The sequence below is a fragment of the Medicago truncatula genome, chromosome 6, assembly GCF_003473485.1.
Source record: "Medicago truncatula cultivar Jemalong A17 chromosome 6, MtrunA17r5.0-ANR, whole genome shotgun sequence".
NCBI lineage: Eukaryota > Viridiplantae > Streptophyta > Magnoliopsida > Fabales > Fabaceae > Medicago > Medicago truncatula.
Genome location: NC_053047.1, coordinates 6,880,749 through 6,900,588, shown reverse-complemented (window position 1 = coordinate 6,900,588; position 19,840 = coordinate 6,880,749). Strand labels below are relative to the sequence as shown.

At 32.3% G+C, this 19,840-nt stretch overlaps 2 protein-coding genes across 2 annotated transcripts; both read left to right on the top strand.

The window, feature by feature from the left end:
* Positions 1 to 6,780: 6,780 nt before the first annotated feature.
* LOC25495607 (kunitz-type trypsin inhibitor-like 2 protein) lies at positions 6,781 to 7,700 on the top strand. Its single transcript, XM_024785451.2, has one exon. The coding sequence runs from the start codon at positions 6,849 to 6,851 to the stop codon at positions 7,512 to 7,514; it is 666 nt and encodes a 221-aa protein (XP_024641219.2). The 5' UTR covers positions 6,781 to 6,848; the 3' UTR covers positions 7,515 to 7,700.
* A 2,272-nt stretch (positions 7,701 to 9,972) lies between these two features.
* Positions 9,973 to 18,484, top strand: LOC112422453 (uncharacterized). Its single transcript, XM_024785353.2, has 5 exons — positions 9,973 to 10,991; positions 11,797 to 11,952; positions 15,060 to 15,152; positions 15,632 to 16,068; positions 17,861 to 18,484. Exons 1-5 carry the CDS (start codon positions 10,187 to 10,189, stop codon positions 18,482 to 18,484), a joined length of 2,115 nt encoding a protein of 704 aa, XP_024641121.1. The 5' UTR covers positions 9,973 to 10,186.
* Positions 18,485 to 19,840: the final 1,356 nt, after the last annotated feature.

The following is a 19,840-nucleotide window of genomic DNA, read 5'->3' as shown; positions in this document are numbered from 1 at the left end:
TACAACTTTGTCATGAACACAAAGACGGTAGACGCGAGGTTTTATGATGCTTACAACATGAGTTCAAGACTCCCCATACAACTTGACAATGTGCACTATTTTTGCTGCACTTACGGCACTTCCACTTATATAATGCAATATTTATTTTTATTTTTAATTGTAATGTTTTTTTTTATAAAACCTATGAATTTATATTAATTACTTTCATTAAAGAAGCCTCATATTATAATCCGCAAATTTGTTGGGCCAACACTGGTATTTGTTAACCATGGAAGACCTATGACCTCAACAAGAATGACAAATCCTCAAAATACACTAGGTAAAATCTCACAACCCTAGTTGAAAACTTTATAATTCTAATCCTTCACAACATCATTCCCAAGTCCCATTTGTCCATTGTTTTCTTTAAAACCTTTTATTTGTTATATTATATTCTAATGGGGAAGGAAGTGGACATAGCTAGAGTGATAGCCAGTGAGATGAAAAGTATTGCTCAATCTGATGCCTTACCAGTGTAGAAGATTGCTAGCCTTTCCCAGTTTGATTTTGGGGTTATGTCAAGCAAGAAACTATCAATTTTAATCCAATTAATCTTAATTTATTTTGGAACCATTTGCAAGTTAATATTTGAACTACTTTTTAGTTATTTTGCTTTGATAATTTCTTCGTTATATATTTTGTGCTTTGATGGTTATGTACTTTAATCATGAACAAATGGATATTTTATGTTAACTAAGGGTAGTTGGTTGTTTTCAATTTTTTTTTTATTGGATGAATGAATGATGCATACTTATTCTTCCTCCTAAGAAAATAGTCAACACCGTCACTTCCAAACTTCACTACCCTCCTCCATTTAAAAAGTACATTTCAGCCACCGTTGTCATCTTATTATCAATAAGATAAACAAGCGACTAAAATTACTCTTCAAAATTATACAATCAATCTACAGATTCCACCAAAATAATGTTTCAGTACCGTCACCTACCTCCTTTCCTAAACAACCACCAACCTCCTTGTATCTCGCCACTAAGACTTTATACCACAAACTCTTAACCCCCACCACCATTTGTCAAGTAATGTCATATTAAATTCTTTAACCCGCCTCACCCCAAACCTCCATTCTCCTTTTTAGAACAAATAGTTTCCCAATTACTCCTAGAAATTTTCCTACCTTTCTCACTCACACCCCCTATTAAAAATATATTCAATAGGAGAAATGATACATGTAGGAGCTTTGAAGAAGAACAAAAAATAAACTGGAAAAGAGGACAAGACAAGCTTTATGAGAACCAATCAACCAGCCAAATAAAGGTTTCTACTCTTCCAACCAGATAATCTTAACTTAATTCGATATAACAAAGTACTCCAGAAGTTAAGCTTACGGGGATATCCACCAATAATCATGGAGACTGCCTCAATAAACCAAGAATCGTGGATGTTGATACCAACATACTCTTATGAAATTTTACCTTTGAGACCAGACAATGCTTCAAAAAGGAGGAGCAATGGTTTTAGAGCTCTGGTATTAGCCTAATTTTTCTTGTAATAACGATTGTTGTTGGTGTCATTAAAAAAAAAATTAGATTATACTTTTTTGTTATATTTGTTGGTGTTATTGAAATAGATAACAATGATTAGTTTGATTTATTTTAATTTGAAAGCAACAAACATTTATATTTTTAATTTTAATCAAAATCAAAATTTCATAAAAAAAATATTTCCTAATTTTTAAACGTTAGCGCAATAAAAAGAGAGAAAAGACGGACACCGGTGTTTCTTGCTTTGAAATCGAAAATAAATCGGTGTTTCTTCACTGATTTGATTTCTTCTTCTTCTTCACCGGTTCAATCTTCTTCGTCTTCTTTCTCTTCTTCTTCTCACTGATTCTGTGTGATCGGTGCTGGAGTTTGTCACTTCCAGTAACGAATTCGCACCTTGAATTGCAGAGAAACCAATTCGATGATGAAGATTCAGCAATGAATCACTGAGAATTGTGAGGAATTCGTTGAATTTGGTATTGAATTGTGATTCTGGAAATTTAGGGTTTGAGTTTGTTCTTCACGTTCTTGGTGATTTTGGATTTTGATCCTAACTGAAAAGAGAGAGAAATTTCTCTCTGTTTGTGATGTGGTGTGTATTGTGTGGCTCTCTCTTTCTGACTTGTGCAGTGAATGCACCTTTTATAGGCTGCCAAGTGTGCTTGAGACCCAATGGGAGAGGGACACCTGTAATTGGACTTTAGCTGGCTCGGCCTTGGACCATTTGGACTTGGGGACCTTTCTGCAAAATAAGAGAATTGAAGGACTGGACTGCAAAATAAGAAAAAGGACTAAAAATGCAATTTTAAAATGTTTGGGACCAAAATGCAATTTCTGAAACTGTTTTGGGACTAAAATGCAATTAAAAATAAAATTGGACTAAAATTGGTAAATTGGAAAAAAAAAGAGTAAAGTGAAACCTAAAATAAAACCAACAAAAGGACTAAAATGAACCAATTACAAAAATGAGGTATTTTAAAATACCTCTCTGTCGAAATTTTGATGGGAAAAGACCAAAATGCCCCTAGGGACTAAACTGACTCAGATGCAATTTTTGAAATGGTTTTTAAACAAAGACTCAAGAGTGATTTGTAAAACAAGTTGAAAAGACTCAGAGATAAACACAGGGACTAAAATGGGTTCCACTGCAGGGAATGACCAAAATACCCTTCTTGTATAATTTTTGCAAATATTTGAATTAAAATGCAAGAAAACAAAACAATGATTCAGAGAGTTTTCAGATGACTTGTAACGCAAGAAAGGACACTTTGGATGGTTTTATGCAAGAAAATCACAGACAAAATCACAATTGAAAATACTTTGAGACAGAGACAGTAAAAGGTGCAGATGAAACGAAGTAAAAGTTCAGAGTAAAACAACAGTAATTTGACAATTATCAGTAGTAGAAAATAAATTTGAATGAGTATTTTTAGGTCCAAAATCAGGGTATAACAAATGTCAAACAAATATTTGTGCCACATGAAATTCTTGAAATATATCGATGGGATACAAATGAGGATTGCTTTATCGGCCCTCCCAAAATCTTCTGTGCCCCAAATTTCTTTCCTATTTTGCCCTTATTTAGAGAATCTAGTATATAATTATCGGAAGTACCATACTATGTAGTCAGGGGCTATATGAAAATGCATTCACTTTAGCTTTATCATATGCAACAACAACACCAAGCGAAAGTTGAAAATGACAATGTTTAGCAAATGAATTGCTTTCTAAAAATAATTAACATAAAAAAAAAAATTTGTTCATATAATTAAGGCATGTGTTCATGTAGACTTTCAAAGTGATAGGAAGAAATAAGATTTACCTGCTAATTGATTGCAATTGAGTGAAGTTAACAGTGTTTGTTGATATGATTGATATGGAAAATCCCAAAATCGCAAGGTTTAGAATAAAATTCAAGTGGAGTGCAAAAGAGGAAATAAGAGAACCAAAACCGTGTTATGTTTTATATAACTGTGGTAACATGACAGAATTTCTATAAATGCCGTTTTGAAGATGTATGCCTATAACATACACGATTTATATCTACCGGATCTTGTAATTGAGCATCCTGTAGTTATCTTCCTAACTAGTTCGGTATATATACCTTATGTTGTATAAAAGGCCAAATTCAGTGTTTTAGGGGGACTCTGGTGATTTTGGGGTTAAAAAGAAACGTTCAATACACATAACAAATGAGTTATGGGTCCAACTTCAAAGAGGTGGAAAACCCGGAAACATCAAAGCTGAATATTGTTGTTCTTTATGAGAAGATGTCAACCATATCTTCTTTTCATAAACACGTCCTTTCACAATTGTCCATTGTGTTTTTTGTTTTAAAAAACTTGTTCATCGTTTATAAAGACAATAATATCTGTTTTAACTTTTGATGTGGGTACTATTATTTTAAATTATCTCTTCACATATTCATACTCTTCTAAATATATTAGCACACTACAAGTATGGTAACCTATATGTCACACGAGAACAAGTTACAAATGTTGATAAGTTTATATTCAAAATGATCCAGTGTGATAAATAAACAGCATATTGAAAATTAACGTACTAAAATTAAATATTCTTTTGAGAAATCTAGTTTCAGGTGTAAAGTATAACATGTCATATACTAGACAAATTGATATTGATAATGTTGTGTTGGACTTCATTTTGTTAAAACAATATGTTTTATCAAGATGTGGTACTAGATATCCTAAACATGTACTTAAGGTGTTGTGCCGTTTTTTGCATTCTTTGGAATGATGTACTTTCGTGTGTGATCTAAGAAGATTTGATTGAAGATTTGGGTTATGTTACTTCAAGAAACGTGTGATTCTTGAAGTTTTTATCTGTCGGTTTATGCTTCTGCATATTTGAAGTTATTTCCAAAATAGATTTGAGAAAAATATATTTCGTGCTTCTAAAAGATTGTTGCTAAAAATATAATTATGGACAATTGAAATTATTTAGATAAAATAAACAAAAGAGTTATATTTTTTTGAAACAAAAGAGTTATATTTTGAATGAATATTCTCATTAGATTATAGAGATATTTTTTATTTTATCTACGCGACATAGAAATTATTTATCAAATGAACAAAAGAGTAGATATTCTCATTAGATGAATCAGTTATTACATTGGTATTTATACAACTATGTCATAAGCTTGGTAACTAACTGGACTAAAACAAAGAAGAAGAAAGTGAAGTGTCTAAAATGCCCTCTAAGTGTCTTTCTCAAGCTGTAAGCTATCTATTGAGTGCTTAGTATTTTCTGCATTCTCTTCTATGTTCAATAGTTATATCAATTTCAGAAATTCATCCCAAAATACAAACTCTTATCAGTACATCCAAAAGTTTAAGAGGTTTAATCATTTTCATTGTTTGTTGTATGTTATTACTTAATTTGCTTCTCTCTTTATTTCATTTTTTGACTCTATAATGTATATTGTAACTCTTTATAGTCTTTTCTGGTACACCTTGGGCCGGAATGACTTCCTTGATTTGGTTTATATATTCCATTTTGGTCTTTTAATAAAATATAAAAAATACGTCCAAAAGTTTGAAGTTCTAATAACTTGAAGGTGCCTACAAAATATCAAAATTTTAATAATTGTTAAGTTCTAATTATTTTGAAACTAATTGAACAAGAATGCTGCCAACATTTAGTTACATCATTGGTTAGGTTGCTCTTAGAAACAAAATAGTCATGAGACCACATACAATCAAATTGAGAGATCATTAGGTATTATCATTGATTCACAACCTTATATTATTCATAGTTTGTAGCTTTCTGTCTTGTCAATCTTTAAGGAATGTTAATATAGTTTAGAAAAATTTATAGTTGGTGATATGATATGTGTGTTTGAAGAGAGTTGAGTTCAGCCAGATTCGAGATTTACTTAATAGAGTGAATCGCGAGACCTTTGTTCACGATGTATAGCTACGCTCGGGGTTAAATACTCGGTCTTTTTTGGAGAAAAATCAAAGACTTAGTTGTACTTGCACGCACTTGAACACATCAAATTTTTATAATTGGTAGCACTATGCTCACTCTCTAAATCCGTGTCTGAATAATTTTGGTATTATGATTAAATTTTGAAGATATAGTTAGTTAAGATCACTTGTTAGTTAGCTTATAATCTTAGTTAGTATATAAGTCATATGATTAACTCATTTGTACCTTTTTATTTTTTATTTTTTTAATAATGAAATATCTAAACAAAAAAGATTAAGAACAATTCAATGAAAACAATCATGAAAAATAAGAAGGAACACAAAGGAGTTGCAACTACTCCACCAAAATTGCAGTAAGTTTTGTGGAGTTGTTGAATTACATAAGTTTTGTGGAGTTGTTATAATTTTTTTTTAATAAAAAAAAATTAGGTTTCCTTGGTTTTTAAAGTTAGAAACAGAAAGACTACAAAAATAGGTGATGATGCCACTAAAAAGCAAGGTGGCCAAAAGTTCTATGGGTTTATTTTAGTTCTAATAATGCTTATTCTCATAAACGTAAGTATCTGAGTTTTTAAATTGTGATTAAATGAACCTCTTTAAAAGGTGGTAGTAAAATTTATTAAAAAAAAAAGTGGTAGTAATAAATCATATCGAAAATTGAAAGAGTGCTGCTATATTTAGTGAAATTCAAGAGCTTGTTGTCTAGAGGAGATAATTCAAGGAGCTAGGTTTGGTTAGCGACAACCACAAACCTTTTGTATTTAGGCACACTAATAAAAAAAGGTAGAAGAGGAAAAATTATTATTATAATTATTGAAATAAATAAATGATGTAATTGTTAATCTAATTAAACCTTTCTCGAATTTGAGAGATCTATTTGCCTTTTATTATCGTTCATTCTTAGTTATAATTTACTTTCGATTATTGAAATTATCGAAAACATTGTTTTGTTTTTCTATTTATTTCCCAAGAATGATAACTTTGTCGAGTGAATAAAATAAATAAAAATCTCTACGGAGTAGATTATACTTATCAAGCTCTTATCGCTTTATTACTAGATTAGATAAAAATCTCTATGGAGACGATTACACTTATAACTTTATTACTAGGTGCGATTATGTACGCACTTAACTTGCCAAATTGTTATCAACTTTTGCATTACTCCATTCTTTAATCCTCTTAGGTCAGCCTCCAAGCCATTCTTATATGTCCTATAATTAATTAATTTTTGGACTCTAAATTAAAACTCTTTTGCACTTGTTTACTACTATATATGTAGAGGCAGATGCAACTAATTAACCCACCACAACATACAAAAAACAACATCTTCAATTATCTATATACTCATCAAGCAAACCATATGAAGCTTGTTTTGTCACTCACCCTTTCCTTCCTTATATTTGCTTTCATCACCACTCTTTCATTAGCTTTCTCTAATGATGAGCAAGTATTGGACACAAATGGTAACCCCATTGTCCCAGGCGGTGAATACTACATTTTTCCGGCAACTCAAGACCCCTATAAAGGTGGACTACGACTTGCAAAAACCGGTGATTCAAAGTGTCCAGTTACTATCTTGCAAAATGAAAATATCACAGGTTTACCAGTGAAATTTACCATACAAGGAATAAGCAATGATATAATCATGACAGGTACCGAACTTAAGATTGAGTTCACTAAGAAGCCTAATTGTGTCAAATCATCACAATGGTTGATGTTTTTCGATTATGATGCTAGTAGTTTTAATGTTATTATTGGTGTTGACGAATACATTCCTGAAATAATAATAATTGATGGCACATTTTATATTCAGAAATATGGAAATGCTTATAAGCTTGGATTTTGTAATGATGATATGGGGGAACAAAATTGTCTTGATATTATGAGATGGAATAATTCCAAAGATGGTGGATCACGTTTGAGATTGATTTTGAAAGCTGAACAAGAAGTCCAAGACCCTTATCCGGTTGTGTTTGTTGATGCTCCTTCTTTTGAATCTGGAATTCTTATGAATGTGAGTCTTTGAATGTTAGTCTAACTAGAATGCATTCAATAAGTGATGTAAATATTGTTGTTCCTTTAGTGTGTTCCTTTCTCAATTAATAATAAGGCGACGTCTAGGCTACCCTTGAAGAATTGTATGTAAGTTACCTAATGATCAATGAGAATAAGTCACACATGTATGATTAAATATGTGATACTCACAAATTAATTTCTATTGCATTTACAAATTTACTTATGTGATTAATTTTTTTAGATAGAGTAAAATATTAAAATATTTACTCATGCTTTGTTGGTGTCGGTTGATAAGTGTTGAAAAGTGATATATTTCTCATGTTAATTTAGGCACTTTAGTGATTTGTTTTGTAAGTTACTTCAGAAAAAGCTACATTTTGATGCAATTTTGCCATTTATGCTTTAGGTGCCTTATTCTATCCAATTTGTGCAAGAAAATAAAAGCAAGGACCAAGAAAAATATTGAAGATGCAAAGAAATCCAAAGAGCAACTCGCTTAAGTGAGCTCAACTCACTTAAAGCGAGAAAATGGCAGAAGGTTCCGAGCAGTCTGGCTTTCAGCACGCTTGAAGCGAGATCACCAGCAAAGAGCAACTCGCTTAAAGCGAGAAAACACCAAAAGGTCTCAGATCATCACGCTTTCAACACGCTTGAAGCGAGCGAGAAGCAAGAAAACTCCAGAAAGTCCCAAGATTGCAAAGTCAAACTCGCTTTGAGCGAGTTCATCTCGCTTAAGCGAGTTGAACATGCTAAGGTGGCTACGTGGCAGCAATCCCAGGATTGCAAAGTCAAACTCGCTTTGAGCGAGTTGAACATGCTAAGGTGGCTACGTGGCAGCAATCCAGTGGCTAGCGTGAGATTTCAAGGCAAACATTTGGCTTAAGCGCGTTCACCTTTTCCAGCCACCTATAAAAGGCTCTTCCTCTCATTTCTAAGGGATCTTTTCATTGTTTTATACATTTTCTGTTTTTAGAGAGAGATTAGGGCATTTCAAGAGTGAGAAACACAAAACAAGGGTGTTAGAAGTAGATTCCTCCCAAGATATGTAGAATATCATGAATCTTGTCATGGAGTCTTCATATTTCTTCCATCTTTTGCAAGGCTACTATGAAAATTTGTAGCTACATCTACCCTTGTGGGTTTTAAGGTATTCAAACAAGCTATTATGTAATCTTTTGATAATTTAATATATGGTTCTAGCTCATTTTTTTGATATTTTTATTAGTCTTGTGTTTAATGCTTTATTTAAGATTTGAAATGTTATTGAAAGGTACTTTTGAATCTAGGGTTAGAATAATAATCTATTAAAGCCTTTATTCTAGACATAGAGTTTAGGTTTTGGTAATCACTTTAAAATCAAGAATTTAATGTTATTGGATCGCTTGATAGATTGAGTAATCGTCGATTAAACGATATAATAGATATCACAATGTTATTTAGACATAAATAATGTTATTGAGTGATTGTGATAATATCGATTTAAAAGGTTGAATCCGTTATGGGATCACGAAAATGCAGTTGTTACGGTTGGTTGAAGAACTCTAACCCCAAGCGAAATGGCACTATCTAGTCTCGATTTATCTTAACGTAAATTAGTTACAATAGTTTTAAACAAACAAACTTTTAAACCAAACTTGAGATGATAAATGACGTTGAATGGCTTATGGTATACGCTAGTCTCTGTGAAGACGATGCTTTGGACCGTGAACACCTCTACAAATATGAATTGTAGAAAAGATGAAGGGTAAAAAAAGAAACAATTTTATAATAATTTACTGGAGATCTATATGAATGAATTTAAAATGTGAATAAGTGGAATTGTCTCTCGATGAACCATATTTAAAATTGTGTTTTCTGTGCATGACAATAATAAGAGAATTAAAATTTAATCACTCAACATTAGACAAATTTTTCTGAACTCTTATAAAGATATTTTTGTTGACATCCTAACATAATAATAAAAATAGAATACAATTTATGAGGTGATTATACATTTTCTATTTTAATCACAAATATTATTTGGGTGACCTAAGAATCCTAGCATGCATGATTGAAGGTGGGAAAAAGCTTGTATGATTGGGAGATATGATAAGACTTTACTGCTTTTTCGTAATATACTACGAGTCCGAGACCAGAGAGAGTATTATGATAGGAAATGAGAACTTTGAAAATGTAATTATTTCTTTTGGGGCATTGGATAAGGGGATAAAAATAAAAATATAGCATTTGAAAATGGTGAAAAGTGATAAATTTAACCTTTTAAAAGTCAAAATGTTGTTGAAATCAATGCAAACATGCTCACCCTGAGGGCAATAGTTAACAAGACTCATATTTTATTACCAAAGATGTATTAGTATTATAAAATGAAAATAATTAGAAACGACAAAATATTTCAGAAAAGAAACATGCATTTGATAGTATAAGACAGAGAGAGTACTCTGTCAAAAAATAAATTATGATTCTTGTTTTTGTTTTTAAACTCATGATCTAGTATTGTACTGCCCAACACCGAATACATGCTCTATATTTCAGATCCGTGTAATGCTCACAAGAGTTTCTTGTTTATGATGTGTTGACCTTTTTGCAGACGCAGTACCTCTGTGAAAATCTTCTAAGGTTAGTCTCAGACTATTTCTCCCTCTTTATTTTGTTTTCAGAGTTGTGATACTTTAGTAGATCATAATGGAAGCTGCAAGTATTGCATCAACCGGAATAGTTCTTGAAGTTCTTACAAGAGAAAATTACTTGGATTGGAGTGCACTTGTGAAGAATTACTTGATCGGCAAAGATCTATGGGACGACATAGTTGAGGGTAATCTCGATGCTCAACATTCGGATTGGAAATCAAAAAATGGTCAAGCTTTACATGCTATTCAACTCTCATGTGGTCATTATACTCTTGGCCAGATAAGAAATTGTGTAACAGCACAAGAGGCCTGGAATCGGTTAAAGGCCGCTTTTAGCGAAAATTTAAATGCAGACCAAGATATTGAGCAAGGAGGTCTTCAAACTGACATTGACAAGTTTCATGTGGCACTGAAGAAAGGCATGTGGAATGATGCAATTCTGTTTATCAGCCAAGATGGAGATATTATTTCTCAAAAGTCGTCCTCGAAAGGCTGGACTTCTCTTCATGTTGCAGTTGATGCAGGACAAGATAAAATCATGAAGGAGTTGGTTGAAATGGGGGCATTGCTGACAGAGGAAGATTGGGAGGGCTACACACCTTTTGCTCTTGCTGTTAAATCAACCGACGATATTAAAATTGTCGAGTGGATGCTTAACAAAGGAGGAAATGATCTACTAACCATGAAAATCAAAGCTGATGACGATAAGGGTGACATTCCAGTACTTCTAGCCGCAACCAAGGGACACAAAAAAGTGACTAGATTTCTTTTTTCCAAGACTCGATGGTTCACGCTACTCGACAACAATTGTTATTATGGTGCTAAACTTCTTTCGCATTGCATTCATGCACAAATATTTGGTAAGTGTTGATGTCTTAAATTTGTTTAACTTCTTTTGTTTAAATAGATTTTGAATCAAACCCTCTTCTTTTTATTTTTCACTGGATTGATAAAATATAAAAACAGACCAGAACAACACTAATCTATAAGCTTATAATTCAATCTTAGAATTTTTAATATTCATATGATCGATCTTCATTTTCATTCTCTTCATTTTGCAAGAATGCAAGTATTCTCACACAATATCCAAGTTATGTTTTATTGTGAAGTCAATTTGCACATTACATTGTAGCCAATCGCACTTCTCATGAAGGACAAAATATATTCAAATGAGTTTTTAACATTTGGAGTTAACATCCTCTCTATTTGCTAAAAATAAATGAACAATGTTATTTAGCGAGAGATAGATATAAAAAGTATGTAGTGGGTCCTGCCATTAAGCGTGTCCCATAACTACTACTCCCTCTGTCCCTGTATGTAAGCATCCTTTGCATCTAATAAAAGGGTGCTTAGATATATGGATAGAGTAATTATTTTTAAACTTTGTGTCTTTATCTTTCAAAATAGAAGAAATAGAGAGACTAATAAATAGAGAGGATCAAATACCATTTATATTTTTATTCTATCTTAATGAATACAACCATAATATTTGAACAACTTATTTTTTACTTATATTCAACACCTTATTTTAACCTTATTTTCTATCTATCACAATACTCTCTATTACTCTTTTTTTATTTCGTATACACCCATAAGAGATGTACACTAAACCTTTTCCCAAAAGAATTATTATAAGTTAATTATTTGTATTTTATATTGGTGCAGATGTTGCATTAGCATTAATACAACATGATGGTACACAAATACCCCTTAGTTATGAATCTCGTGAATGTAAACGGCCTATATATGGATTAGCTCATACCCCTACCGCATTTCCCAGTGGAACCAAACTTAGTTGGTTTGGAAAGATTTTTTACAATGGTACGTTCTTTTAATTTCTACATCAAGAGACATCATCAAATATTTTTATAGTTTCTAGTCATATACATAACACAATAAGTTTTAGTCTACCCAGAATCATGATTGATGATAAAAGTCTATAGCTTTGCTATTAAAAAAATTACATAGTGCAAAATTGAAAACGATAAAATTTAGACTATGTGGAGACAGCACCGCCAGGCCAATTTATAAGCCTGTCTGATTAAAAAAATTTGTTTGATAACGGTCTTTTATATAGAGCTTATAATTTATTTTACGAGTTTATAGTTTATTTTTCTGACGCTATTTTAAATAGGATTTGATCTTAACTTATAGTTTATTATTTTTCTCTCTCTCAGTTTTACTCTTAATATCTTATCATTTCCCTTTTAATTAAAACTCATGTTTAACCATTATATTTTAAAACAAAAAGAATGATAATACGGTTAAGTTCGGCACCGCTTGTTTCAACGTAAAAGACACATTAATTTTGTTTTTAATGTCAATGACTTTTTTTTTACTGTATTTAAATTGTTTTACGTTATATTTAAAACATTGCTAATATTGTCTCCATGAGCTTAACTCAGTTGAAAAGGACAATGCATAATATATGCAAGATCCGATATTCAAACCTCGATCACCACCAAAAAAAGTAAAACATTGCTAATACTTGTACGTACTTTTTTTTTTCTTCCAATCATAAGCTATTATAGTTATAAGCTATCAACCATCAACTATTGGTTATAAATTAGTTTATCAATTACTTACTATTTTTACCAAAACAGAACCTAAGAGTAGCTAAGGTGCTGGCAGGTAGAGGCGCAAATTGTTTCACCGTCAAAAGTTTTCTTATTTATTGAAAACGTGTATACACACACACACTTTAGAAATAGGTTAATTTTCAAAGTTTAAATTTGGGCCATTAGAAAGGAATGAAGCAAATATGGGCTCGGTTAATAGGGGTGGCAGGTTATTTTTTTTAAAGAATATAGAGGTGGCTGGTAAATGTGCACTAATTCCCTCTACACACAAAAATCTAGTGTGCATTAATTGGTTAAATATGAATTATTTATTATGCTTTGCAATGTTATAATGTAACGAGACAAAATGAAAAGTAAAAACAGAGGGAGAGTCGAAACTAAGTTCTAAGTTTATCTTTTAGGATGAGAGATTCTATGCCAGATGAAGGGCAGTTTCAGTGAGCAGAGTACCTTGCATGTGATCCTTAGCAATAAAATCCGCACACATATTTTGTTCCCTAATATTTTCATTTCTATGTATAGCATCTCTAATCAGTGGCATATCCAGGACCTTGAGTCACGGGGTTCAAACTTTTAAACTTTGATTAATAATTATAGTAATATATATATTAATTTTTTTTTTGCATTGTATTAAAAAAATTACATACATACTCGACAATTGTTATCTACACAATTTAGTCTTCACGATTTTCATGCACTATCAAGGGTTGTAAGTTTTAAAATCTTAGACTTCATCAATTTACCTTTCAAGAGATATAATTAATTTAATTTTTTTATTTATTACAGGTAAAATATGTAACATAATTAGAGGTATGTTTGTAAAAAATTATATTACTAATCTTTTTTGGTTACAAAATTATATTATTAATCAAGTTACAAATTTGAAGCAAGCAATATAAAAAATGATAAAGAAAAATCTCAAGAGAGGGCCTATATTTAAGAAGAGATAATAGAATCATGAATTTTAAGATATATTTAAACAATATGTACATACTTTAAATATACCTTAAGACCAATATAATTCAGATGGTGACTTTGGCTCAGTTGCAATTCTTTTGTTTAATTTCCCCAAAGTAAATTTGTGGGCGATTTTTTATTTTGAATTGCAACCTATGAACGAATTAATTATATAACTAGCTATAACATGTCATTGTCATTGGACAACGGGCTCCTGCAATGTGAGTGAGCTTTGTCACAACAGCGTACTAACTAGTAGCAACCACAGGGTGAGAGAGGTGCGAGTGTGGTGCAATGTTTAGATTTGAGGGGGTTCAGTATGGAAAATGACTAACATTTTGAATGTAAATTTAAGAAGTGAGGGGGTTCACTTGGACACCCAGAACTCTATGTAGCTCCGCCCCTGTCTCTAATATGAAGGATGTCAATAGCATAAGTGTGTAAACTATGATCATGATTAGAGGTGTCAAATGGGTCGGCCCGGTCCATCCCGGCTCGGGCCCGAGAGGCCGACTATAGAAATGGGTCAGTCCGACCTGGCTCGTTTATGTTTTATTTTTAAAATTTATTCACTTTTTTTTATGTATGTTCTTATGTATTAGTTACTCACCATTATTTTTTTTGCTAAAATATGATTGGATGGACATAAAAATATAAATAATTTTTACATTAACATTGAATAATAATTAAACTCTAGATTATTCTTTCAATTAAATCAAATTAATAATTTATAAACTTTAAAATTTTAAAACTGTAAGCTAAATTCATCCATATTTATTAAGTTTATTTATTTAAATATTTTTTTGTTAATAAATTTTAAATTAGTTGATAATTTTTTAAAAAAATATGTTGTTTTTTTAACAAAAATAAAATGAAATATGGGCTAATGGGCCGGCCCAACTTTTTTATGGCCCAAGCGCCCGAGTGCATTTTTTGGTTAATTTTTTAGGCCCGGCCCCGCCCAAATATGGGCCAATGGGCCGGCCCATGAGCACGACCCATTTTTGACAGCTCTAATCACGATCAGCAATAATCAGGTCAACTACTTCCAAACAACTACTCTTACAAATAATGTTGACATAACCATTTTTACTACAAAAATCAAGATCTAACTGAATAGCACGTAATTATTTATTGTGCTTATCAGTAGGAAATTAACACTATAATAATCTCTCAAAAAATAAATTAAAACTATAATAATAATAATGAGTAATATTATTAAATAATAATTTCTTGGATGTGTGGTTGGTATTTGAGTATTGTAAATTCTGAGAAATTGAGTTCTACTCATACGCATAAAATACTCTATTTATAAAAATACAAATCTAGATATTGGGAAAATATTTTTTCTAATATTTTATTTGTTTAATCACTAATAAGTTTTTGTTACAGTTTTGTGGATACCACCCTACATAGACCATGAAGACAAAAGAATAAAAATTGAATCACAGGATGGAGGATCTAGTACATATACTTTTTTTCCAGGTATGTTTATATAGGTTTACATAACAAGCCTTTCTAACACTCTCAAATACCTATTTTTTATTGGATGAAATTCATGTGGATTTCACAGAGAAATAAGATAATGAGTATTAGAGAGAGTGCTAGAAAGAAAGTATTCTTAGCATTTATCTTGTATCCTAGCATTATTTGATGATACCTTGTCTAGGTAAAATTTTCAAGCTAACATTATGTGATACCTTGTCTAGGTAAAATTTTCAGGTTGGTGAAATCTCTTGCGGGTTTTCTAACAAAAGTATTGAAGTACTTTTCTTCAATAATTTCCCAGTTTGGTCAATTTATTTGGAGAAATGCTAGAGTCCCACCTCTAATACTCTCTTTAACACACTTCAATAATAATCCAATTGAGAATATCTGGATCGTAAAGGTTCCTAATTAATTTTGTTCGCTTTTTGCATTGATTATTGGCTTTAATTATGTCAACCTTTTTTCAATGCTTTCAGGTAGTATTAAGAGGTTACACGAGATAAAAAGGAATCATTACCTAGTACGTGATATTCTAAGAGGTTTTTGTGAAAAAATTGAGAAAATATCATCAGAATCAGCAGAGTTACATCAATGGTCAGTTGACGATGCTATGTTACAAGCAGCCAAGCATGGAACTTTAGAGTTTATAAATTCAATGAGGGAAGCAAATCCTGACCTTTTATATGCTATGGACAAAAACAAAAGAGGTATATTTGCACATGCAATTTTAAATCGTAAAGCCAGTGTCTTCAGACTCGTATATAAGATTGAAGGCCATGAAGGGTTGAAAACATCCATAGACATATTTGGAAACAACTTACTCCACCTTGCAGCTGAATTAGGCCCTTCCTCTTATCGTGACCGTCGATCCAATGCTGCTCTTCAAATGCAAAGAGAACTTCAATGGTTTCAGGTATTTATAAATTATTCTTGAATAAAATTACTTCAATGGTTTCAGATCAATTTTATGGGAGGTTATTATTTGTTTAGCATTTGTTTGTTTAAAATGAAAACAATAAAAAAAATTATTAAGAAAGAAATCCGACAATGGATAACCTTTTGCTTACACAACTTGAAGCATATTTTATTAAACAACTAGATCCCTGCTCAAGATGAATATAGATCGGTGAAACTAAGAATACAAACAAAAGACGCCGTATATAGGGGCGGAACACCCAAAAATAAACACCCTAAAAACACCTATGCGGACAACCCCACAAAAATACACGTCATCACCTAAAACACCCATGTCGCATCACCACTGCCAGGATCCATATCTGGCCGATTGATTTGGATAAAATGGAGGAAACTGTTAGTAAACATGATATCCAAGGAAGGAATGAGAGAAAACTCAAATAATGTTTGTATTGATGATAAAAGTGAATATTACAAATGATAAAGTTATCCCACTAATGAGATTATTACAATTTACAAGTATATATATACTACTACAAACTAGTATCTAACATATGTATCACTAATAGAAACTACTGTGCTTTTGGCTAGAGAGAGGTTAGAGAGAAAGATTTTAGAGAGAGAAGATTTTACCTTTCATGCTGCAGCTGATTGATTGGAAGATGGTGAAGTATCATCATCTAATAGAAATCAACGTTCATTCCTCTTGGGAATTGAAGGAGAATAAAAGTTTGAAGTATTGAATGGGGAAGGATCTGTATAAATGGGGAAGTTATCTTTACACAACCTTTTAGCATATAATTTCATTTTGGTTAAACTTAATCCTTTTTTATTTTATTTTACAACTTTCACAAGCTCTAATAATTTATGGGCTTTGTTTTTGTTGGGCCTATTGAATCCGAGACACCGTTATTGGTATTGTTTTATGTGACTCAAAATCTTGTTTGCATTTTTCTTTCTTTCTTAAGAATGTTGAAGACGCTAATTGTATCTTAAGAAAGCGAAAATATAAGATGGTTTTTTTGCTTGGCAAGACTATTTTTTCAAATGGAAGACAAGAAAATGTTGCTTTACTTGTTTAGTTTCTTTCTTGGAAGACAAGCAAGGTAGTTGCTTCACTTGGTTACTTTCTTGCTCTCCAATTATGAAAGGCCAGGTGGTGCTTGTGTGCATGCGCGCACGTGTGTTTTCTTTGGAAAAGAGTGAGAGAGAAGAGGTGAAAGTAATGTGAACTAGGGTTTACCGATCCTTAGGAAATCAAGGGTTGGTTCCTTCTGGGATATAACTAGGGTTGGGAAATACATGTGTACACCTTGGAGATTAATCATTGAGTCTTTGGCCACATGAAAAGATTCAGAAAAGAAAAAAATGTAAAAATTAAGGTTTATCTTTGTTAAGGCTAATTTCTTGTAACTTTTGTGTTTCTCTTTGTAAAGAATTAACTAATAGTGGATAAGAGTGATCTCTCTACTCGAGACGTCAGTCAAATTTGGGCAGAAATTGATGAACAAATATCACCCTATTTTATCTTTTTCTCCTTTATCTTGTTGTGATCACTTTGGTTTGGTTGCTGTTAATTTTGCCCCATCCATCAAAGTATTAGTGTGAGTTCACAATAGGTATATTTGGGAAACAAAATTGAGAATTTTAAAAATGTTTTTCTTAAGTGTTGTGCGGTTGCGAGACACGTGTCAAAATGACCCTTTTAAGTGTTCTTTGTAAATTGTAAAGATTAAGATAAATAAATAGATATTGGTTTAATCAAAACCGACATGATTGATTCCATACAGATGGTAGAGAGCATTGTGCCTCCGATGTGCCAAGAAGCTAAAAATGCAGATGGTCTAAAGCCTCGTGAATTATTTAAGAAAAATCATGAGCAGCTTGTGAATGAAGGTCGACAATGGGCGAAAGATATAGCGAGTTCTTTCACAATTATGGGTACTCTTATTATTACCATCATGTTTGCTGCAGCTTTCACTGTTCCAGGAGGAAACAATCAAGATAAGGGCACACCTATCTTCTTAGGTAGAAATGCATTCTCTTTCTTTATCATATCAGACGCATTATCTCTCACTGCATCTTCATCATCCGTTTTAATGTTTATTGGGGTCCTTATATCACGTTATACTGAGGAAGACTTCGTCACAAGTTTGCCAATTAAGTTATTGTTTGGCCTTTTCACAATTTTCTTGTCTGTGGTATTCATGATGTGTGCTTTTTGTGCTGCACTTGCTCTCATGCTCAAGGGGTACCGATGGATCATAAAAGCAGCAATAGTATCTTCAATTATTCCAATCTTAGTGTTTATGTTCACGCTCTTGCGACTATTTTTAGAGGTTTGCACTTCTTTTGTAAAATCTTGTTTCCTCGGAAAGAAACAAAAATTTATAAGACGGTTGTGTTACTTATGATGTACCTAATACTAATAGTACTTGAAATAGTTTATCTTTTTTGTTTGTTCATAAATTTATCTATATATATATATATAATGGCAGTCCAATAGCACAAACAATATTGCATTTCCCACTAACTGCGTTAGCAAAGCTTTGTACAACAATAAATATGATGAGAAATTAACACATAAATATGGTAACACATCAATATGCAGCGGAAATAAAATTTCCCAAACTTGCAAGAATCTATGAGCAACAACAAATAAATGGCAGCAGTGAAAAACAAATAAAAAAATACGAGTGAACACTGATATTTTAACGTGGAAAAACCCTTAATGTAAGGGTAAAAACCATCGGTCGTCCAGACAAACGAAATAGCTCCACAATAATAAAAAATAGGTACAAGAGAGTCCCAAAAGTGATGCACAAATAGTGCCAACTACAAGCTAAATTAAACATGGCAACAAAACCCGCCCCCGTCAGACCCGGCCGCTCCCACCCCCAAATTTAACGGGGAAAAGTCGATTTAACTGGGTGCGGGTGTGGGGAAATCTGGAATTTTAGTACGGGGGTGGGGCCGGGGGATGCTTACACCCGCCCCGCACCCGCTTTTTAAAATTTACTTTATTATATTTTATAATTTTATTTCTATAAGCATCAACCTATTTTAATATATTATAATTACTCTTTAGAAACATATTTATTATAATTATTTTGCTCTTTTGAATTTTTTTTTATTAATCTTTAATTATTAATTTAATTACTGTTTTTGGTTACTATGAAAAATATGTATTTTTTAAATATTTTATAAAAAATAGAGTTTTCGCGGGTGGGGGCGGGCGAGACCGAGAGACTCGTCCCCATTGGGGCGGGGTTGGGTGTTCAATTTTTACCCCCAATATAGTTTTGGGACGGGGGCGGGGATGCTTAAACCCACCCCCGATCCGCCCCGTTGCCATGTCTAAGCTAAATCAACAAAGCAACAAAGCTTACAAATGAGAATAGGAAACCTGAGAAATACCCTAAAAGTACTGCTTCAGTGCGAGATGAATTTGTCTTATCTAAGACTTTTTTTTTATGATCTAAACGGTGAAAAGGTAGACACAGGTGTTGCAAACCTTCTCTCCAAAAATCACCCCGATCCAACGGTTAATAAATCCGAGATCGTTGTTTTACCGAGACATACTCGATAAAAACATGAATTACTTTCTCTCTTTTGGTGGCTACTCTTCTCACATAGACATTATATTCTTGACCCTAAATATGACATCTATATAAGTGAGACATAATGGTCTAACATATTTGGGCTTTTCTCCACATAGGAAGGGAGCCCAATACTCAACAAATCTCCCCCCTCACAACTATGTGAAGGAA

Bases quoted from the DNA above. Each gene is read 5' to 3' on its own strand.
- LOC112422453 (XM_024785353.2), top strand. From the start codon at position 10,187: ATGGAAGCTGCAAGTATTGCATCAACCGGAATAGTTCTTGAAGTTCTT. The intron at 10,992-11,796 runs GTAAGTGTTGAT...ATATTGGTGCAG, and splicing joins CATTCATGCACAAATATTTG to ATGTTGCATTAGCATTAATA. The intron at 11,953-15,059 runs GTACGTTCTTTT...TTTTTGTTACAG, and splicing joins TGGAAAGATTTTTTACAATG to TTTTGTGGATACCACCCTAC.
- LOC25495607 (XM_024785451.2), top strand. From the start codon at position 6,849: ATGAAGCTTGTTTTGTCACTCACCCTTTCCTTCCTTATATTTGCTTTC.